The 20,711-nt window shown below is 46.1% G+C and overlaps 1 protein-coding gene across 1 annotated transcript in view; it reads left to right on the top strand.

Moving 5' to 3' along the window:
* Positions 1 to 691: 691 nt before the first annotated feature.
* Positions 692 to 20,711, top strand: part of LOC134809366 (uncharacterized) — a 43,818-nt gene continuing 23,798 nt past the window's right edge. The window contains exons 1-2 of the mRNA XM_063804892.1: positions 692 to 770; positions 2,731 to 3,347. Of these exons, the coding sequence (XP_063660962.1) occupies positions 692 to 770; positions 2,731 to 3,347 (696 nt within the window). The remainder of the gene's footprint in view (positions 771 to 2,730; positions 3,348 to 20,711) is intronic.

The raw sequence follows: 20,711 nt of genomic DNA on the forward strand, positions 1-20,711 counted from the left end.
TTCTATTTTAAGTTAATTTTTGTGAAAGATAAAAAGCCTAGTTTTTTTTTTTTTTTTTTTTTGGCATATGGGTGTCCAGTTGTTCCAGCACCACTTGTTAAAAAGGATGAATTGCCTTTGCTCCTTTGTGAAAGATTAGTTAAGTATATTTGTGTGAATTCCTACTGCCTTTTAATTAAAATTTTGGGTACTGTTTATGGGGAATGCTGGTAGTATTTGTTGCAAGCAGATTCTTGTTTTCCCCTCCCTCCAGTCAATAACTGAAAATAAGTGTTTGCAACACACACACGCACACACACGCGCACACACGCGCACACACGCACATGGCTAGTGCAGTGGGTTTCTGTGTAAATCACTGTGGACCCCTCGCCCTGTTATCCTTTAGCTTTCTCAGAATACACTAGCTCCTTCCCGCTCTACTTTATCTCCTTGTTTTCTCCCACCTTATAGGACTGCACATTTGAAAAATCGTTGAAACAGATTAAATAACACAGTCTAATTATCACCCACCTACAGTCCATCTAGTATTTCAAAAAGAGGAATTTTGGTGATTTCACGATAAATGTAGGCGGTCTCTCTTCCTGTCTTAGGTCTTACAGTGTCCTTTGGGGTCCTGTGAGTCTATGATAAAAGATACTCTTTACGGGTAATAAGGCTGGTGGGATTATGGGGATATTGTCAAACAGTCAAGATGAATTCTCAGCTCTTTTGCATTGTCAATTACAGGAGCTCAGCTGTAAATCCTGGCCACACTGGGCTCCAGTTTGAGAGTGAGGATTTCCACCACTTTCCCATACTTTAAAAGACTGGCATCTGCCAAGTAATCAAAACACACAAAGAGGCCTTTTAACCAAGTTTAGCTTGGAATTTCCAACTGCTAACCACAAGCAGGTCTGGCAAGCTAGGAGGCCGGTTGGCTGCGCAGCTACTCCAGAGTGTGCGGTAGCCGAGGGCTGCGTCCGCGTAAAGCCCAGAGCTGTAATGATGTCAACTTGTTATTTACTTTCCAAATCTGAATGACTGAGCAAGGCGAAAGGAGAATCAATCAACCACAATGTGACCCTACAGGCGGAAAAAACGCAGCGCTCCCACCAGCAGGCGGTGGGGGAAGGGAAGCACGTGTAGCCAGGGCAGGGTTGCATCATGAGCTCGCTCGGGTTTTCTATTGCACCCTTCGTTTTTCTATTGCATGTAATACCTCAGCATCAGTCTGCACAAGCCCAGGGAGCCCAGGAGCAACGAAGGGCAGGCTCAAGGGAAGGCCCCACCATGTCCTTCTGGGGGGCCTTGAATGGCAACTGATACATAATAAGACACAATCTATTCTGCTGATTCACAATTATGGAGACTGTGTAAGTGTGTATTTTTTTATTGATGTCCTCTAATGATGGTGTAGCAACAGTCGTTTTGCATCATTGACGTTTTACAGCAATATTTTGCAGGGTAATTTTGAGGTCCGCCGTTTTGGTGGAGGACCGGCCTCTTAAAAACTCACCTCCGGCCGGGCACGGTGGCTCACGCCTGTAATCCCAGCACTTTGGGAGGCCGAGGCCGGCGGATTGCCTGAGGTCAGGAGTTCAGACCAGTCTGGCCAATATGGTGAAACCCCGTCTCTACTAAAAATACAAAAAAATTTAGCTGGGCGTGGTGGCATGCACCTGTAATCCCAGCTACTCGGGAGGCTGAGGCAGGGGAATTGCTTGAACCAGGGTGGTGGAGGTTGCAATGAGCCGACAGCGCGCCACTGCACTCCAGCTTGGGCGACAGAGCGAGACTCCTTCTCAGAAAAACAAAAACAAAAACAAAAAAACAAAAACCTCACCTTGGGTCCCCCTCCCCCTACAACCAGAACAACAAATGGTCTAGAGTTCGAGGAAGAGCAAGTGAGGTTATAGTTTAGATTGCTGAGTGCACCGGGCTCTTAGCACGAAGCTCATTATATAGTAAAGGAAGGGGCAAGAATATTTGAAAAATATTCAACAAGGCTGACCCCAGAGGTGCTGGGGAGGGGGAGTGGAGATCTGTTTAACTGAATTAAGGCTGCGAGTGGTGGGGAGTAGCCTACGTGGAGGGGAGGAAGGAGCGCTGGGGACTTAGGTACACCGGGGCCAGGCCCATTGCAACATAAAGCACTTTGCAAGGGCCAGAGGGCTGAAGCCTGGGGGGTTGGGGTGGGAGTGATGAGGCCCGAGTGCCCAGGTCCCCCCAACCTCCTCAGCCCCCACACCCGAGTACCTGGCGCCTATGCCTGTGTGTCTGAGTTTGTCCCTAAGCATTTCTGGCTCTTCTTGGGAGGTGTTTTGCAAAGGTCGAGGCTCCGCCGGAACCCCCACTTTTTGAGCTGGGGTAAAGACTACTGGGGTGTCTTCTAAGACGCCGATTTTGAGGGAGATTCACCATCGGGCAGGTGGCAGGGGGTTCTGTTGGGGCAGCCGGGTGGCTTCCTTTTTGGGGTGGGGGAGGGTAACACTTTAGCAGTGACCGAGGTTACCCTGCCCCCTAGAAACTGAGGGGGTGGCCGAGGTTCCCGTCCCCTCGAGGCAGTCGTGGAAAGGCTGGGTTTGGGATGTGATGGGGGTAGCCCTGGGGTCCTCTCAGTCCCACGGAGGCCACGGGGAAGGGACCGGGACCGGAGCAACTAGGGAGAGGCCCGGGTTCCCCTCACCCACCCTAGGCGTGGGGGAGCGGGGCGGGCTTGATAGGGACGCTGGTCCCCCGACCGTGGGGCAGGGGCTGGGTTGGGACGCGGGTCCCCACTAGGAGCCGCGGGGGAGGGGCAGGGCCGGAGTCCCTACCCTCGTGGGGGAGGGGCTGGTTCGGGACGCGGCTCCCCCGGGGCGCAGGGGCGGGGCCGGGTGGTACGCCGGGTCCCCTCCCACGGCCGTGAGGGAGGGGCCGGCGGCGGGGGCGGACCCCTGGCGGTCCTCCTGGCTGGGGTCCGCGCGCTCGCGGCAGCTCCCCGTGGAGGTCACTGCCTGTGCCAGTCCCTCCCGCTGTCCCGCCCTCTCCCGCTGCCGCCGCCGCCGCCGCCGCCGCCGCCGCCGCGCCCGCCTCAGCGCCCCCACTCCGCGCTTGGGAGCGAGGAGCCGCCAGCGCCCCCGCCCCGCCGCCGCCGCCGCAGCGCCCTCAGGCCGCCATTCGCCACCGAAACTTTCCAGCGCCCGCGCTCTCTCCGGGACTCGGCGGCGGCGGGGCGGGGGCGGCCCGGGGGCGGCGCGCGGCTGCTCTGGGGCGCCGGGCCCTCTTCGGCCGCCGCACGGCCGGGGCTCGGAGGCTGCCGGCCGGAGGGAGGTTCGGAGCGCGGCCGGGCGCGCGGCGCCGCCACAAGTTGCGCTGCTCGCGACGAGGTGAGTGCGCAGGGCTCGGCGGGCCGGGCGCGGGGTCCGCAAACTTCTGCGGGGAGGCGGGTCCCGCGCTGACCCTCCAGGGTCCGGCCGGCGGCTCGGGGCGCCCGAACGCTCCACCCGCCCCTGGAACTCCTGTAGGTGCACGTCGCCAACTGTCCCCGCGGCGCTCGGACTGGGGTGCGGCGCGCTCCCAGGAGCCTGAACAATACCCCGAGGTGGCCGCTCCCCGAAGTGCCGGCGCGCCTTGCGGGGAGAGACGGAGGTCGGCGGGGGGCTCCTTTGTTTTGGGGAGGGGGAAGTGGCCGGTAAGTTTAGGGAAGCGCTCGGCTTTTCCTCCGGTGCCCCTTTGTCTGCCGATCCTGGGGCTTGCTGGGCAAACCTGCGCCACCGCGGGCTCGTGGGACCGGGGTGGAGGGCGGTGGCGGGATTTCCCCGCTGTTGGGGAGAAGAGCCCCATTCATACCCGGGACGCGGGCCGGCCCTCCCGGACCCGGGTGGAAGCGCAGCCTCGCGGAGTGGGGCAAGCGGCGGGCGAGGTGGCGCGGGCCCCGTGTCTGCTCAGTTTCTGACGCGCAGAAACTGTCAAGGAAGTCGGGAGCCCCAGTCCTCCGCCCATCTCCCCGGCCTGAGCGCACGGCTGGGCTGGGGGCACCCCTGGCCCGTCGAGGGTCTGCAGAGCGCCGCCCGGGGAGAGCGCAGACCTGTTGCTGCTCCTGGGCTCTGACGGGGCGGGTGGGGTGGGTCTCGCAGATCCTGGGCCCCGGCCTTGCTATCCAGGGGGACCTTCCCTAACGATGGGACCGGTGCTCGGAGTGGAGTATGGGGAGTGCGCCTTCGGGAGTCGGCGCTGGCCGGATATGTGACAACTGTGGGTCGCTGGAGGCCCGCCTGCGCTGGGATAGGGCCTGGACTTCACGTGCGTCGCCTGTGTTCCGTCAGACCGGGGCCGGGGCTCGCTCCCTGCAAGGCCTCGTGTTCCCCCAGCCAGCTGCGTTGGACGTTCCACAAAGGTAGGGACTGACGTTTATTCTCGAGTCAGTGATGTTCTGGAGCAAAACCTAAAAAGAAACAAAAACCTACCCTCTATTGTATTTGCATCTGTTTCTGCTTTGCATTGTCATGTGTGGTTTGACCTGCCTTTTGGATGTTTTCCTCTCCTGAAACATCGCCCAGTCCCTGGTTTAACCTGGAAGGCGAGGGGGAAGGAAGGCAACCTCCCTGCTAAGGTTCCAGGCAGTGGCTTTGGTGTTGGAAGTGGCACTTGACGATTTTATGAAAAGTTTACAAGTCCTTCCTAGAAAAGATGTAATTAGGAAAAATAAAATACAGAAGAACGTTGAGTATGACGCGTTTATTTTAAAGGGTAGTCCTGTCTCAAATGTGCTGCAGATTTTTGTGGAAAGCCACCAAGCTGGGTAACTAATGCAAACAACAAAAGTTGTTCATCACTGGATCACCGGCCCTTAAGGCGATTCCAGCCCTTAGTAGAACACACACCTGTAGGGCAAATATGGAGATTTGTGGTGTAGTGCTGCCACCCTCGCTCCCCCACTCTCAGGCGTTTTGCCCCTTTACTGGGCTCAGAGAACTTCTCTCTGTCAGTGGTTTTAAAGAGGAAACAGTTTGCAAAAATAACTTTATTGTAGACATACTTAGAAGTGAATGTTTCAATTTCTGGAGTTTTCCCATCAATTATATCAGTACCACTGGTTCTGTACAACATCATCTTAGTTAGAAGATTTTTTTTCACCTTTTAAGGTGACGAACAGAGGCGGGAAAACGGTCCCTGCAGAGGGAGGCCATCTCCAGCAGGTCCCGAGGGTCAGGAATTCAGATTATCCGATCTACTCCTGCTGGATAGGAGCACACCTCCGCTAGAACCTGGGTCCGGCCCCCTCCCAGTTTTCTGCAGGGCGTCCAGATTCCGGTGCTCTGCCCCGCAGCAGTGCCCTGTGGGCCTCCTGGCTTAGCTGATCAGCACAGCTTCTCTGCCCAGCGAGGCAGGACCATCCTCCCACTACTTTCCTGATGCCTTGGATTTGCTTTTTTTCCTCCCTTAGGAAAAGCAAAAAAACCTAATATGCTACATCCGAGAAGTTGTTAATCTTTCACTACCACATGCATTGAAAAATCAGTTCCACCCAGGAAGCAACACTAAAGGCATATTGTAAACACTTTTTTTTTTGTAGTTGGAAAGATAAACTTTTTTCCCCCATAACTATTTTTAGTTAGCCGGAGACTGGACTCGAGTTTTTACCTCCGGTCTTGCCCCCTCCACTCCCGCCCTCACTTTCTGTGGGGCTCGACCACATGGACCATGCTGGCCAGACTGGCAAACATGAAACCCACCAGAACCAAAAGAAAAGCTGGATATGGGAAGGGGCCGAGGAAGTCCACATGTTTCTAAAGGGCAAAGAGCCTAGGCTGAGGAGAGGCGTTTCAGATCTCCAGGGGAGAAAGACAGCCGTTAAGGAGTCCGCCGGGCTGCTGCCTGCCTGGCCAGCGGGAGCCTGACTTCAGATGCCTGCGCCTCCCAAGCTGGCCCCCTCCCACACAGCCATCGCCATCCAGTATTTAGGGAGAATCCACCGCATGCCTGAAGGTTGCAGAAGTGAATTGGAAACCGTTACAAATGGAACTGGAACAAATTTAAAGTTAAGATGGAAGAGAGAATATGTTGAGTTTTCAGAGGAAGTCGGGTACTGCTTCCTTTTCTTGTCTAGGTTTGTTCTTGTCCGATGGGATCAGAGAGATTTGAGATGGGGCATGATAGGCGGCGGGTTCAGGAGAAAGGGAAGCTTTAGAAATGAAGGTAGAAAAGATGCTTGCTTATTGGAACAGTATTTTCAACGTTGAGCTCTGGAATGTTGCAGCCAACTAATGGTTCTCATTTGGGACAGTTTTGTCCCCCACTTTTGAAGGGGGCATTTGCCAATGTCTGGAGACATTTCCCTTCCTGCAACTGTTAAATTAGCAAACAGGTTGAGCCAGCTGGGTGTGGACCTGCATTTTCCTCGTGGAGACCCTCTTCCAAGTGTCAGTAGGAAAAGGGCTCCCAGAGTGTGGTCCTGCTGCGGGACCTTGGCCCCCACGTCCAAGTGAGCCCCAGAGGTGCCCCAAGCCCTGCCTGGTCATGGGGAATCTGGGCTCCCGCTGAACTTGGGCACTGGGGACAGCTATGAGGGAAACCTGGTTTGCAGCTAGCTTGCCGTGCACTGACTGGAGCTTTGAGCAAATCAGTGAACTTCTCTAACATTAATTTTCTCATTGAGAGAGGAGGTGGGTAGGGGTGTGTGTGTATATATATATATATATATATATATATATATATGTAATTATATATATAGGGGTCGGGGAGAGGGAGAGAGAGATTTCCCAGGCTTCTTGTATTAAAGGAGATAGAGTTATTATATTTCTCATTTAGTTTTTATTTGTTTGTTTATTTTGAGACAGTGCAATTATTATAGCTAGCTGCAGCCTCAACCTTCTGGGCTTAAGCAATTCTCCTGCCTCAGCCTCCTAAGTAGCTGGGAGTACCAAATGCGCACTACCATACCTGGCAATTTTTTTATTTTTATTTTTAGTAGACACAGGCTCTCACTGTGTTGCCCAGGCTGCTCTCAAACTCCTGGGCTCCAGTGATCCTTCCTCCTTGACCTCCCCAAGTGTTGAGATTACAGGTGTGAGCCACTTTACTCAGTCGACCGAGATAGAATTATTATAATGCTTGGAGCCTAACATGCCTTTTTTGTTTGTTTGTTTGTTTGTTTTTTCTGAGACGAAGTCTCTCTCACAGCCCAGGCTGGAGTGCAGTGGTGCGATCTCGGCTCACTCTGCCTCCCGGGTTCAAGCGATTCTCCTGCCTCGGCCTCCTGAGTAGCTGGGATTACAGGCATGCTCCACCACACCCGGCTGATTTTTGTATTTTTAGTAGAGGTGGGGTTTCACCATGTTGGCCAGGCTGGGCTCGAACTTCTGACCTCAGGCGATCCTCCCGCCTCGGCCTCCCAAAGTGCTGGGCTTATGGGCATGAGCCATCGCGCCCGGCTAGCCTAACATGCTTATAGTTTCCTGTTTTCTGAAGTTGGGAATTGGGTCTGGAAAGGTATCACCATCAGTCACGATGGTGTCTAGTAGTTTGCTTTGTTTTTTTCCTTATCTTTTCCCTCTTACATTTTAGGGCTGTATCTATATAATTTTATTATTTAAATTACCATATGGTAAGTTTGTCTCTTTGGGTGCATTATGAGTCTTGACACATGCATAGATTGGTGTGACCACCACCATCATCATCAGGAGAGAGAACAATCTCCTCAGCCCAGAGATGTTCATGGCTCTGTCTCCCACAGTTCCTCCACAGTCACCCCCCCAGCCCCGAATCTGGGGCACCCACCCATCTGCTCTGCTCTGGAGGTCTTGGGGATCCCATCTGAATGTAACACATGGTGGAATGCCTTAGGTGAATCCATCCGCTCTTCCAGTACCACCTTTGCCTCCTCTCTCTGATGACACATGAACTTCATGCCTTTGTGTGCTTTGGCTAACCGCTTTTCTTAGAACAGCACATTTTGCACTGTAGATGTTATCACAAGCAAGGGAAAAACAGCTTTGCTCCTTAATGTAAGAAACCACAGTGGAAAAAAATCAGGTGTGTTGTTGAGGCTGCTAAAGCTTTGCTCCTTTTTAAAATTTTTAAAAAATTTTTCTGGATACGTAGGTGTATATATTTATGGGGTGCATTAGATATTTTGATATAGTCGTGCAGTGTATAATCACATCATGGAGAATGGGGGTATCCATTCCCTCAAGCACTTATTCTTTGTGTTACAAACAATCCAATTATACTCTTTTAGTTATTTGCTCTTTTTTCTTTTATTTTGAGACAGAGTCTCACTATGTCGCCCAGGGTAGAGTGCGGTGGCGCGATCTCCGCCCGCAAGTTCAAGCGATTCTCCTCCTCAGCCTCCGGAGAAGCTGGGACTAGAGGCATGTGCCACCACGCCTGGCTAATTTTTTTGTATTTTTAGTAGAGATGGGTTTCACCATGTTGGTCAAGCTGGTCTCGAACTCCTGACCTCAGGTGATCCACCTGCTTAGCCTCCCAAAGTGCTGGGATTACAGGCGTAAGCCAGCACGCTCGGCCTATTTATTTCCTCTTTGTTCTATGCCAGTTAGTTCTTGATGCCTCATTGTTTCAGATGGGACATTTTTTAATGTCGTGTTTTTGTTTTTGTTTTTTTGAGACAGAGTTTCATTCGTGTTTCCCAGGTTGGAGTGCAGTGGCATGATCTCTCCTCACTGCAACCTCCGCTTCCCGGGATCAAGCAATTCTCCTGCTTCAGCCTCCCGAGTAGCTGGGATTACAGGCATGCACCACCATGCCCGGCTAATTTTGTATTTTTAGTAGAGATGGCATTTCACCATGTTGGTCAGGCTGGTCTCGAACTCCTGACTTCAGATGATCCACTCGCCTCGGCCTCCCAAACTACTGGAATTACAGGTGTGAGCAACCACGCCCGACCTCTGATGTCCTTTTAGAGGATGTTACCCTCACCTTTATTGCACAGTCCTACCAAAAGGTACTTCATATGTGAAATGTATCAGAAGGTTATAGTCATGGCTTTAGTTTAAAAACAGGATACATGTTCATTAAGGACCTTTGCCGTTTTCCCAATGGGTTAATCACGTAAATATAAAATAGGCTAAAAATATCAAGTTGTTGTTGCCTTTGTTGTAGAAATAAAAAAATGAATTCCTACATCTGTGCTTCTATGGAGCTGCTAACCTGTGTTTTACTCTGGGCCATATGTCGCTTTCTGTGATCTCATGACGTGGCATGTTTTCTAATATAATCCTTGTCCTGGCATTTTGGTGACTTTTGTCCTGCCTGAGGTGGTCTACCTGGTTGTGTGAAGTCACAGAACCTGTGCATGTCCTACCGTGTAGAGTTAAAGGGCTGGATGAGTGGCCTCAAGCCTTTTCCTCCCTCCCAGGTGTGAAGATTTGGTTTGGAAGATGGACCCTGCTTCAAGGTCTGGGAGGCCATGTTTTTTTCAGACTGGTTAAGGATGACGGTTTTATGTTAACTAAACATTGGGATAAAGTGACAGTTGTTTATGTCCGGTGCCTAGAGTATCAGTTTTCCCATGATTAAAATAAGCAATATTTTGGTAAACATTGATAAGTTAGTTGCGCATTTTAGTTCAGAAACCCACAGCGAGTCAGAAGGCGCTTTGTGCTGCTGGGCGCCTCTGAGTGATTCCGGGGAGTGCGGCAGTTCTCCAGCCCCAGGAGACCCTGTGAAAGAAGCACAAACAATGCTCACGGCAAAACTCACAGTGTTTATTCTTGACCTGGGTGTCTGCCTTGAATTCTTGTCATTTTTCCTATCGTGGTGGATGTAGCCGGAATGCTTTAAAGAAAACATGAGAGTTTTCTCTGCTTGTTTCCCTTGAGCCTGGAACCGATTATGACCCCAGATAGCCTGCACAGGGCTCTTTCCTTTCTGGAACACCTGCCCAGGCTAGAATATGGGAGTAGGGAGGAGGTGAGGCTCTCTCCTGCCCGGTAACCTTCCCGGCCAGCTCTCTAAGACGCTGAAACCTTCCTTCGGGTCTGTTGAAACTGCATCCCCAGCACCATCATGTCGGAGCAAGAAGAGAAGGGCATGTGTCCCCTTTAGGCTTGACTCTTTCCAATTAGGGACCTGCCTGTTGTTAGGATTTAGAGTCCATGTGAATGTGCAGTATTGTTCAGTGCTGCGAGCATTTTTGCTTGTCTGAATTTCCTGATAGAAGGGAATTTGGACAAAAAGAAGCTTATTGTACATGGTGCCATTTTATTCCTTAAATCAATAATAACAAATACTTTATTTATATATTTTTAGAGATGGGGTCTTGCTCTGTTGCCCTGATCATAGCTCACTGCAGCCTTGGCTTTCTGGGCTCAAGTGATCCTTCTGCCTCAGCCTTCCAAGTAGCTGGGCCGACAGGCACAAGTCAGCATGTCCAGCTTTTTTTTTTTCTTTCTTTTTTTTTTTTTTTAATTTTCAATTTTTTTCTAGAGATTGGGTCTTGCTGTGTTGCCCAGGCTGGTCTTGAGCACCTGGACTCAAGCAATCTTCCTGCATCGGCCTCCCAAAGTGCTGCGATTACAGTTGTGAGCTACTGTTCCTGGCCAACATATACTTTAATACGGCAAGACCATATAAAATAATTTTAAGAGGCCAGGTGTGGTGGCTCATGCCCCCCAGCACTTTGGGAGGCTGAGGGGGGCAGATCACGAGGTCAGGAGATCGAGACCATTCTAGCTAACACGGTGAAACCCCGTCTCTACTAAAAATACAAAAAATTAGCCAGGCATGGTGGTGGGCGCCTATAGTCCCAGCTCCTTGGGAGGCTGAGACAGGAGAATGGCGTGAACCATGGAGGTGGAGCTTGCAGTGAGCCAAGATTGCGCCACTGCACTCCAGCCTGGGTGACAGAGCAAGACTCCGTCTCAAAAAAAAAAAAAAAATCATTTTAAGAACTGGAGGAAAATTCAGCAGGACTGAGTCGTGATTTCAGTTTCTGGTGCACTGTGGGTAATTGGGTAATTCTGTGTCAGCCTGGACGCTTGTGCTCCTTTAGTTGTCACTGTTACCTTGTCATCTATGTGAAGATGAGAAATGAAGTTGAGTGGAGAACTGTCGCCAAAGTCTGCCATGTAAAAATCGGTAGTGCCAATATGCAAAGGTAATTCCCAGGTGCTATAAAAGTCCAGGTGGCTTCACAGTTTCAGATTGTATTTCCCGAAAGCGTAGAGAATTGATATCCCTGAATAGGAAATTGACGTCCCTGCCATTTGGTTCATTTGGGGAACAGAATAAACTTGTGTCCTTGCCTTCAGTTCTTTTTTCAACAGAATCTTATCAAGCATTTGAATCCTACACAACTGTAATGCCAGCTCCATGTTGATAAAAACTCAAGAATTCAAAATTATAAACTTGAAAACAGCAATTGCGAACTTCTGACAGTAGCAGGAGAGTCTGGAGGACCTGTTCAGAGGAAGTCGGGTACTGTTATCTTTTCTTGTCTAGGTTTGTTCTTGTCCGATGGGATCAGAGAGATTGAGATGGGGCATGATAGGCGGCGGGTTCAGGAGAAAGGGAAGCTTTAGAAATGAAGGTAGAAAAGATGCTTGCTTATTGGAACAGTGTTTTCAACGTTGAGCTCTGGAATGTTGCAGCCAACTAATGGTTCTCATTTGGGACAGTTCTGTCCCCCACCTTTGAAGGGGGTTTGGTTTAATTCCCAATTTGATTATGAAGAAAATACCAGATTCAGCTTGCATTTTCAAGACACAGTGGTTCTATGTCAACTTCAGCCATTTCCAGGGATCTGTCTTAGGATACTTCAAAAAGCCTAACCTTTGAGATGCACTCAGCTCATAAGTTCGTGAAAATAAGAATGAATAATCTTCCCTGTCCAGTACATGACAGAAATTATTGTAGACCAGATGAGAGCAAGGAGAGATACTTGTTGATATTACATGTCACGGGATGCTCTGTTAAATTTTATGAGACTCAGTGTAATTCCTTTAAGCCAGTAGTCTCTAAATTTGGGGGAAGGACAGGGGACAGAAATGACTTGTTTCAGATTTTAATTCCCAAAAGGGTCTTAGTGAGTTTCATGCCCTCTGGCAGGTGCACAGCAAGATTTATTGGGATGCAGGAAGAAATTATGAAAATGTCCATTAAGAAAATCTCTAATACTTGTAAAAAATATATTTCTTGTCCATGAAATGCATGTTACTTGAGTATTTTATATATTTAATAAATAAATTACATGAGTTAGGAGCACCTTCTGAAAACTTTTTTGCTGAAAAGGATATATGATGAAAAAAACATTTATGATGTAGGTCCCCAAAGGCTGGAAGAGGGGGTGATACTAACGTCCCTGCCTGCAGGTAGGACACAGTTGTACTCCCCTTTCCTCTGACTTCAGCTACTAAGGTATGTGTGCGTTTGCACGCACATGTGTGTGCGTTAAGTAACTTTGAGATCCACCAGCTTAAGGATTGGACATCGTTCCAGAGGTACAGGTATTAGTGATTTGACTTAGGGAAGAAAGAATATGCAATAACAGGGAACCATGCACATACTGGATCTATTGTATTTTGCGTGTTGTTTTTAAAGCTGAAAAAATGCGCTTGTTTCGAACTAGATGACAGTACCTGTTTGCAGGTCCACAAGGAAACCTTGGAACAATGCTATGCTTTTTAAGCATTTTATGACTGCATTGTTTTCATAATCACTGAATTCTGTTTATAAATCAGCCGATTTCATTGACGGATGCCCTCAGGGCTCTGGAGAATTAGGCGTTTTGCTGCAGAAATGCTTCAGAATTTCAAAGACATCAACGTGAGATTGTACTGGAATTGAGTTGTGATAAAAGTCCTAGGGTGCTTTAAATCTTTAAATCTGGTTATTTGTTTGTTTGTTTTTTGAGGCAGAGTCTCACTCTGTCGCCTAGGCTAGAGTGTAGTGGCGTGATCTCAACTCACTGCAACCTCCGCCTCCTGGGTTCAAGCGGTTCTCCTGCCTCAGCCTCCCAAGTTGCTGGGATTACAGGCGCCTGCCACTGCACCTGGCTAATTTTTGTATTTTTAGTAGAGACGGGGTTTTGCCATGTTGGCCAGGCTGGTCTCAAACTCCTGACCTCAGGTGATCCGCCCACCTTGGTCTCCCAAAGTGGTGGGATTACCGGCGTGAGCCACTGTGACCTGCTGTTTTTGTTTTTGAGACATATTTCATCTATCATGGTTATTAAGTGTTTTGGTTTTTTGCATTTCTCATTGGTGTTTTTTGTTTGTTTGTTTTTTTGAGATGGAGTCTGGCTCTGTCGCCCAGGCTGGAGTGCTCAGCTCACTGCAACGTCTGTCTCCCAAGTTTAAGCAATTCTCCTGCCTCAGCATCCCGAGTAGCTGGGATTACAGGTGCCCACCACCACCACGCCTGGCTAATTGTTTTATTTTTAGTAGAGATGGGGTTTCACCATGTTGGCCAGGCTGATTTCGAACTCCTGACCTCAAGTGATCTGCCTGCCTCGGCCTCCCAAAGTGCTGGAATTACAGGCGTGAGCCACCACGCCTGGCCTCATTAGGTTTTTTTTTTTTTTCTGAGTTGCTGCTACACTACTGGTGTTACAGAGTGAATAAACATAAAAATTATATTCACAACTCAGACCACATTGTGGGCTGTGGAGGTGAGAAATAGGAATCATCTCTAAATTTAAGGTCTTCTGGCTGAGCTCATTTGCTTAGAATGGCTGAAGGTTTGGTTTTCATGAGATGAAATGCCAACCTCAAGTGGTTCTGGGTTTCCAGACCAGTTTTTAGTTTGTTTAACTTGAGAGAATTGATATGTCAGCTTTAGTTTTTGTGTGTAATTTTTGGTGTTTGCATCTGTTTTCTTCTTTGTGAATATTGAATTCGCAACATAACTTTGTTATATGAAATGATGCTCATACACTTGCGCAGTGCATTAGAAAGCCTGCCAGGAGCAGTACTTGTAGATTTCCGTGTATCAGCAGGATGCCTAATGCCGACCATGATTAATGCTCATCAGAATCTATGTAGACCTCCATTTGTCCTTTGATAAGCTGAAATATTTGTGTCTACTTTTTAAAAAACCTGTTGCTTCTCTTTATGGTAATACTCAGAAGGCACTCACTGTGAAGAGAGGAGAAACAGGAAGTAGAATTTTTTACTATCTAGATTGATGCACCTATCTCCCTTCTCCAGAGACCAATGCATTTAGGCCCCAGTAAGAAATTTAGTTGTAATGAACCATAAAGCAGATGCAGAGTATATTTGGGAATATACCTTATCTGACTCCACAGCCCAACCCCTTTAAGAGGAAAGAGATGGCACAATATATTTTGCTTTTAGCCAGACGCTTTAAGCCTTAGACTGGTCTTGACTTCATATTGGAACCACTGAATTGCTTCAGCTGTGAACTGGAATCCTCTCCTGTCTTTGTTGTTGAGTGATGACACTCTTAATTAATCATTTGCTTATTTGCCATCCAAATCACCCTATATAATCTTTCAGAAGTGTATCTCAGAGAATGACCCTAAGTCGGCTGACCTCTGAAGCCTGCACCAGAATTGACTTTATTTCTTAAGCGCACACTTCCTGTGCTTTCAAGGGGCAGCTGTCTAGGTTTAGTTTCTGGGAGTTTGAGGCACAGAGGTATGTAGGGGAATGGGAAGGCCAAATGGTAAAAGCCCCTGGGAAGTGGAATCTGTGAGTACACTAACCTTGAAAGAGATTATGAAAACAAACTTTAGAGCATTGTTGAAGCACCATCTACATAATTTATATCAATGAAGACAGTAACTTCTTATTAGGAAGACAGGATTATTGAAATTAACCATTTTCATCTTTCTACAAAAATAAAAATCAAATCAATTTTAGTTCAGATAATTGTATGTGAAGCTTTATAAGTGAAAATTTGAAGTTAGCAAAATTATATAACCTTAGTTAATTATATTAGTGTACTCAAACTAAATATAGAATAAGATTAGCTCATGGAAACATTTCATTTTTATCTCAGTCAGTACTGCTCATATCCACCCAGTAGTTAGTTTCTAGTTACGTTTTGTAATTTTTTGAATATCCTGGACATGGTTTTAGAAAAGTTAGTTGAAACAAGATATTGTATGCTTTCATTATTTCCCAGTTCATCTTTAAGCATAATAAAAACACAGAGTAAGTTGTCCTTTTTGAATTTTCTTTCCTTTCTAATATGTGTCTGGCACAACAGAGGACCAAGCCCAGGGATCATTAATCCCATTTTTCTGCATGGCGTTTGCTGTGAGAGAAGTTTGGGCTGGATTCGTAGTTTGCTATCTAAGAGTAAATGTTCAACCTTCTCTAATTTCCTGTTTTGTTTGCTTTTCCATTCAGTGTTCTATATTTGGACAACAAATATATTTTTCTGTATGGGTTTCTGGTGGCCCAGATGTTCATTGGAGTGGAAATTCTTTCTGTCCACACCACTGAGTTGGGCAGTTACTGGTGTTTGGCTTTCTCTATCTCTTGGAGTTGACTTAGATACATTGTGTATTCAGGTTGGGCACTCATCCCCTTTGCAAGCTCTATTACTTTGTTCCATTTGGCTTTGCCATAAATGTTTGCCCTTGGCTTGCCAAGACGTCAGCTTTAAGAGATATGTCATTTAACTTAGAACTCTTGAGTCTGACTTAAAATTAAGTCAGTTTTCTTAAACATTGTTATTGAGGTATAAATGACATGCCACAAAAGTCACCTCTTTGAGGTGTACCATTCAGTGATTTTTGGTAAATTTACTGGGTTGTGTAGACATCACCATGATGCAGTTTTAGAACATTTTCAATTCCCAATAAGATCGCTCCTACTCGGTTCTCACCCATTTCTGCTCCCACCTCCAGCCACGGGCCACCACGAATATCCTTCGTGTCTCTATAGATTCCCCTTTTGTGGATATTTTAGAGTTGTGCTTCCAAGAATGAGTATCTCTGTGCTTGGTCGAACTTCCCGGATGGTGAGACCTGATTTAGTGACTTTGCCTTCCGCCCCTTCATCCCCAGGAGAGGAAGGTGGGGAAAGGGGAAAGACGGCAAGTATAGTAGTATAACAGGCATCGTGCCTCAGTTTCCTCATCTGTAAAATCAGGATAACCATGGACTAGTTGCAGGCTCTAAATGTGAAACTCTGTAGGAAGTAATTAGCTGGGAATCTGGCATAGAGGAGGAGCTCATTGTTTGCGTGTTAACAGTGGGAAATAGTTAAGGAGGTGGGAAAAGAGCTACCTGTAGAAAGGTGGCCTAAGTCCCTGGAGAGCTGAGCACAGGACCCCAGGGCACACACCCCCTTATGCTTCCCCTGTCTTTCATCTTGAAAGCACCTGCCTGTGAACCTCAGGCTTGGAGGGAAGCTGGATGTTTTCCCAGGATCTACCTCTGCTCTACGGTCCTCAATCCAAGGTAGTTTTGAAACCGCCTTTGCAAAAATTTTATCAATGAGAAAATTATAACAGTATGTTAAGCTAACCCATCCCCCGTCTTGCCTTTCCTTTAATATTCTTGGGCTATTGGGCCAGGTGAACTTTGGAGGACTTTTAGGCTATGGTTTAAATGATAATAGGCCTTGTCCCAAACTCAAAACTTGCCCCAAACTGTAACACTAATGGGAGGCCATCAGGATGGGGGAGGAGAGGAGCCTGATTGCTGCTAAGGCAAAGACATGAACCATTGCCAGATTGTCAAATACGCAGATTCCCAGTTACTCCCGCAGATAACATCACTGTTGTAGAACCTAAGATTGGCCTTTTGAGACATCTTTTCAGGTTTTTAAAATTTTCTTTTCTCTGAACTACCTTTGGGGAGATTCTAGATCTTTTAAAAATTCCTTACCAACTCTTTGGAGATACCTCCTGCGTTCATGGTTAATCCATCCCCTTAGTTAAGGCTTATTGATTGCACATAGGAAGTTCCCTTTAGTAAAAGGTTCAAAAGCTAGAAATGTCCTGGCTGAAATCCGGTAAAAAGAGATTTTAAAATGATTTTTCTTTTGAGAGCTCTGTAGTTAGAAATCGACTTAATTAAAGCTGATATGTGTACAGATACTGTTTTAAAGCCCCTGTTCTCCCTCTGAAAGCTTCTGTCAATGGACTTCTGTCTTGATTCTTCATTCCTGTATTTCTGTGTATTCTTCTCTGTTATGTAGTGTTTATATAAAACAGCTCTAAATAATTGGCGTGGGCCAGGCGCAGTGGCTCATGCCTATATCCCAGCGCTTTGGGAGGCCAGGGCGAGGTCAGGAGTTCGAGACCAGCCTGACCAACATGGTGAAACCCCATCTCTACTAAAAATAAAATAGCCGGGTGTGGTAGCACACGCCTGTAATCCCAGCTACTCAGGAGGCTGAGGCAAGAGAATCGCTTGAACCTGGGAGGCGGAGGTTGCAGTGAGCTGAGATCACGCCACTGCACTCCAGTCTGGGCAACTGAGTGAGATTCTGTCTCAAAAATAAAATAAAATAAAATTGGCTTAAAGAAAAATAAGCACTTAAACATTGTCAGAAAAATGGAAACTTTAATGGCTTTTACATCACATGACTCTGATCTTTCAAAAATAAAGACAGTTTAAAGATTATTTGTAAAGTAAAATAAAAATGTCTTCAAAGTTCACACACTTTGTCTAAATTAGGCAGGTCAGATACTCTTTGCTGGATGTTTTAAGGTCATAAACTGCTTCTGTGACTTTTAATAATTGTTTGACTTGTCTGTCTTACAGCCATTAGATTCTAGGTAAGGTCTGGGGACACATGGAGTTAGCCGGGTCCCCTGGCTAGGCTGGGAAGAATCATGGGTTCTGTAGTTTTATACATGGTTAAAATTGCTTATTTACCAGGTTTTTCACCAAAAATAAAAGTTGCTGAAAGTTAAGATTGTAACACGTATAATTGAGACTACTGGAGAAACAGTTTTACATGCAAGGCGTAGAAGGAAAGTAGAATGTGTGTGTGTGTGTGTGTGTGTGTGTGTGTGTTTGAGATGGAGTTTTGCTCTTGTTGCCCAGGCTGGAGTGCAATGGCATGATCTCGGCTCACCGCAACCTCCGCCTCCCGGGTTCAAGCGATTCTTCTGCTTCAGCCTCCCCCCGGCGTAGCTGAGATTAAGGGCATGCGCCACCACCTCCGGCTAATTTTGTATTTTTAGTAGAGACAGGGTTTCTCCATGTTGGTCAAGCTGGTCTCGAACTCCTGACCTCAGGTGATCCACCCGCCTCGGCCTCCCAAAGTGCTGGGATTATAGGCGTGAGCCACTGCACCTGGCGGGAAAGTAGAATGTGTTTTGTGGGAGGCTATAAGAAGGCATGGGAATATGGTTTTTGTAAAAGGGAATATAATTTTGTCTGGTTCGGAGGATTTTAAGGATCATCTTAAAAGAGTAATGGGACAAAACTGAAAGTTTAAGCAAGTTGAAAAAGGTTTCTAAAGGGTTAATCTTGTAAAGGAAGTTCTGTGGGTATGAGCAAGTTGGCTAAGACTTGAAGGGGATTATTTAGTTTTTCTGTAGGTTGAATATTTTTTGTTTGACTTTTGAATGAATGACAGAAAAACGAGGAGAGAGGAGCCTCATACTGTCTTTATTTTGTCCTGTTTGGAAAGTTGAGTTTCCCCTCTATCAGTGAGTGAAGATTTTTGCCTTTTAAAAATTCTTGAGTTATTATGGCTAAATAAATGACTTCTAGTGACTTGGGATTTTATTTTGTAATATCAAGGGTTTAAACATTTGATATTTGACAAAACTTTCCAAAGTCAAAATCTAAATTAAGCCACTCCCCCGCCCTTATTTTAATCTGGTTAACCTTCCAGATATTAAATACTATAAAGTCCAAAAGAGACATATTTGGCTTATTTGATATATTAAAACTATAACAGTAAGCATTGTCAGGTATGCAATAGTGTTTGGCTTTCTTTGGACTGTATTTGTATGAATGTGTTGTTAGTATGTGTTTCAGAATTGTATAAGATTTCCTGTAATTCTGATATGTTTTAGTATATGTTATCAGTAATAATTATGATTGTTATGTTAAGTTATTGTATGCCACAGAGATGATCAGACCTTAACTGTGGCTGTTCTGAAACTTTGTCATCCACAATTGTTTTACTTTGGTTATTTTCAAGGTGGTTTTATAATCAGCTATAGGACTGTGACAGTTTTCTGATAACTTTGGAGATTGTGACATTAAAATAGAGGAAAAAGCTTCCAAGGCTCCCATTAAGAGCTAATGTATTCATGGATATCGAGCAGAACAGGAGTTAATTACATGGACCGAAGTAATGGAAGACCGAAATAATCTTTTTCTGGCTTTTCGTTTGAAACATTGCTAATTCTTTTGTTTTTCAGAGTCCAGAAAACCTTTTTTTTCTTTTGAGCTATTTATAGCTTTTAACAATTGGATAAAGTATGCTCTTGTGAACAAAATCTGAAGCACATTTCTCTCTCTACCTGATTTCTCTAGAATTTGAAAACTGTTTGCAAGTATACTTAATTTATGATGTTATAGTTGTTTGTTAAATACAAATCTGTTTTCTTTTGTAGCAGGACACAATTGGAGACACTGGTTATTTTACCAAAGCTTTGATTGGAATGGCATACTTTCAGATTGCTTTAAGCAATCAAAGTTGACTTACAGAGCCAATAAAAGCCCCTTGGGTAAGCTGGCCTCATACCTTGTCTACACAGTCCCTGGACAGGTTCCTAAGTAAAGAATGTCACTTTCTGACAGGTCCAGGAGCTCCAAGTTATCTTGAGCCCTTGAGGTGAGGAATTCACCCAATTAATACAAGTATTTGCAGGCACAGATAAATCCGTGGCTGGGCTAAATGCTTTGAAGTCTAATGTGAGATTTCTTAGGGAATAAAGTTGCAGCAAAGCCAATTTTAAAAAGGAGCATATATGGCCAATAATTGTTCTAGCTGACCTTATGCAAACACTCGGGCCAGGTATAGTAAGAATAAAACTTATTTTGCACATAAATTAGTCCTAATGTGATTTGTCTTTAGTAAAAATAGGGACTGGAGAGAGAAATTATGTTTCAGAAAAAAACTATAGAACACCTGTTGTTAGAATCTAGTCTTGTTCACTATTTTTGAATTTTTATTATTTTCTGTCATTTGGACTGAATCGTGAATTCTTTCTGGACTACAAGTCCCCAAACTAATGCTTTCAAATTTTTCTTTCATTTCTAACTTGGCCTCAATAAAATTGCTACTACGTCTTTCCTGAGGTCCTATAAGCTGAAGCTTATTATGAGAGAAAAACATGTCAGATTGCCACCACCTTCCTCGTCTATAACTAAAGATGTTTTGAGTCTAATGTCTGGATAAATTGTGCCCAGTGTTAATCTTTGTTTTTTTTCCGTGTCTATGGAAATGCCTCTTACAGAAGCTTAGCCCATCTGCAGTGCCACCTCCTGATATGGGAAACAGCTGTTTAACTGATCTAGTCTTAGGACTTGGACACTGACTAAAAAGATATGGGACAGTATATTTAAATTCACTCTTTCCTGTTTATCCCAGTCTCTCTTTCTAACAACATATAGTCTACTGTTGACTTAAGTGTTGTACTAGAACTGTGAGTAAGAACATTAACATCTTTGTCATACACCCGTGAGTACATGCAGGTAGCTGCACGGTGGTGAGTTCACTCCTATTCCCCTGGGACCAACCCCTGCAACTATGCCCCCTGTCAGCATGAAGAAGCCATAGTGATGGTCACCCTTTTTCTATCTCTATAGCCAGCACCTTAAGAATAAGGTGTATGAAAGCCAA

Source organism: Pan troglodytes, chromosome X, assembly GCF_028858775.2.
Source record: "Pan troglodytes isolate AG18354 chromosome X, NHGRI_mPanTro3-v2.0_pri, whole genome shotgun sequence".
NCBI classification, from domain to species: Eukaryota; Metazoa; Chordata; class Mammalia; order Primates; family Hominidae; genus Pan; species Pan troglodytes.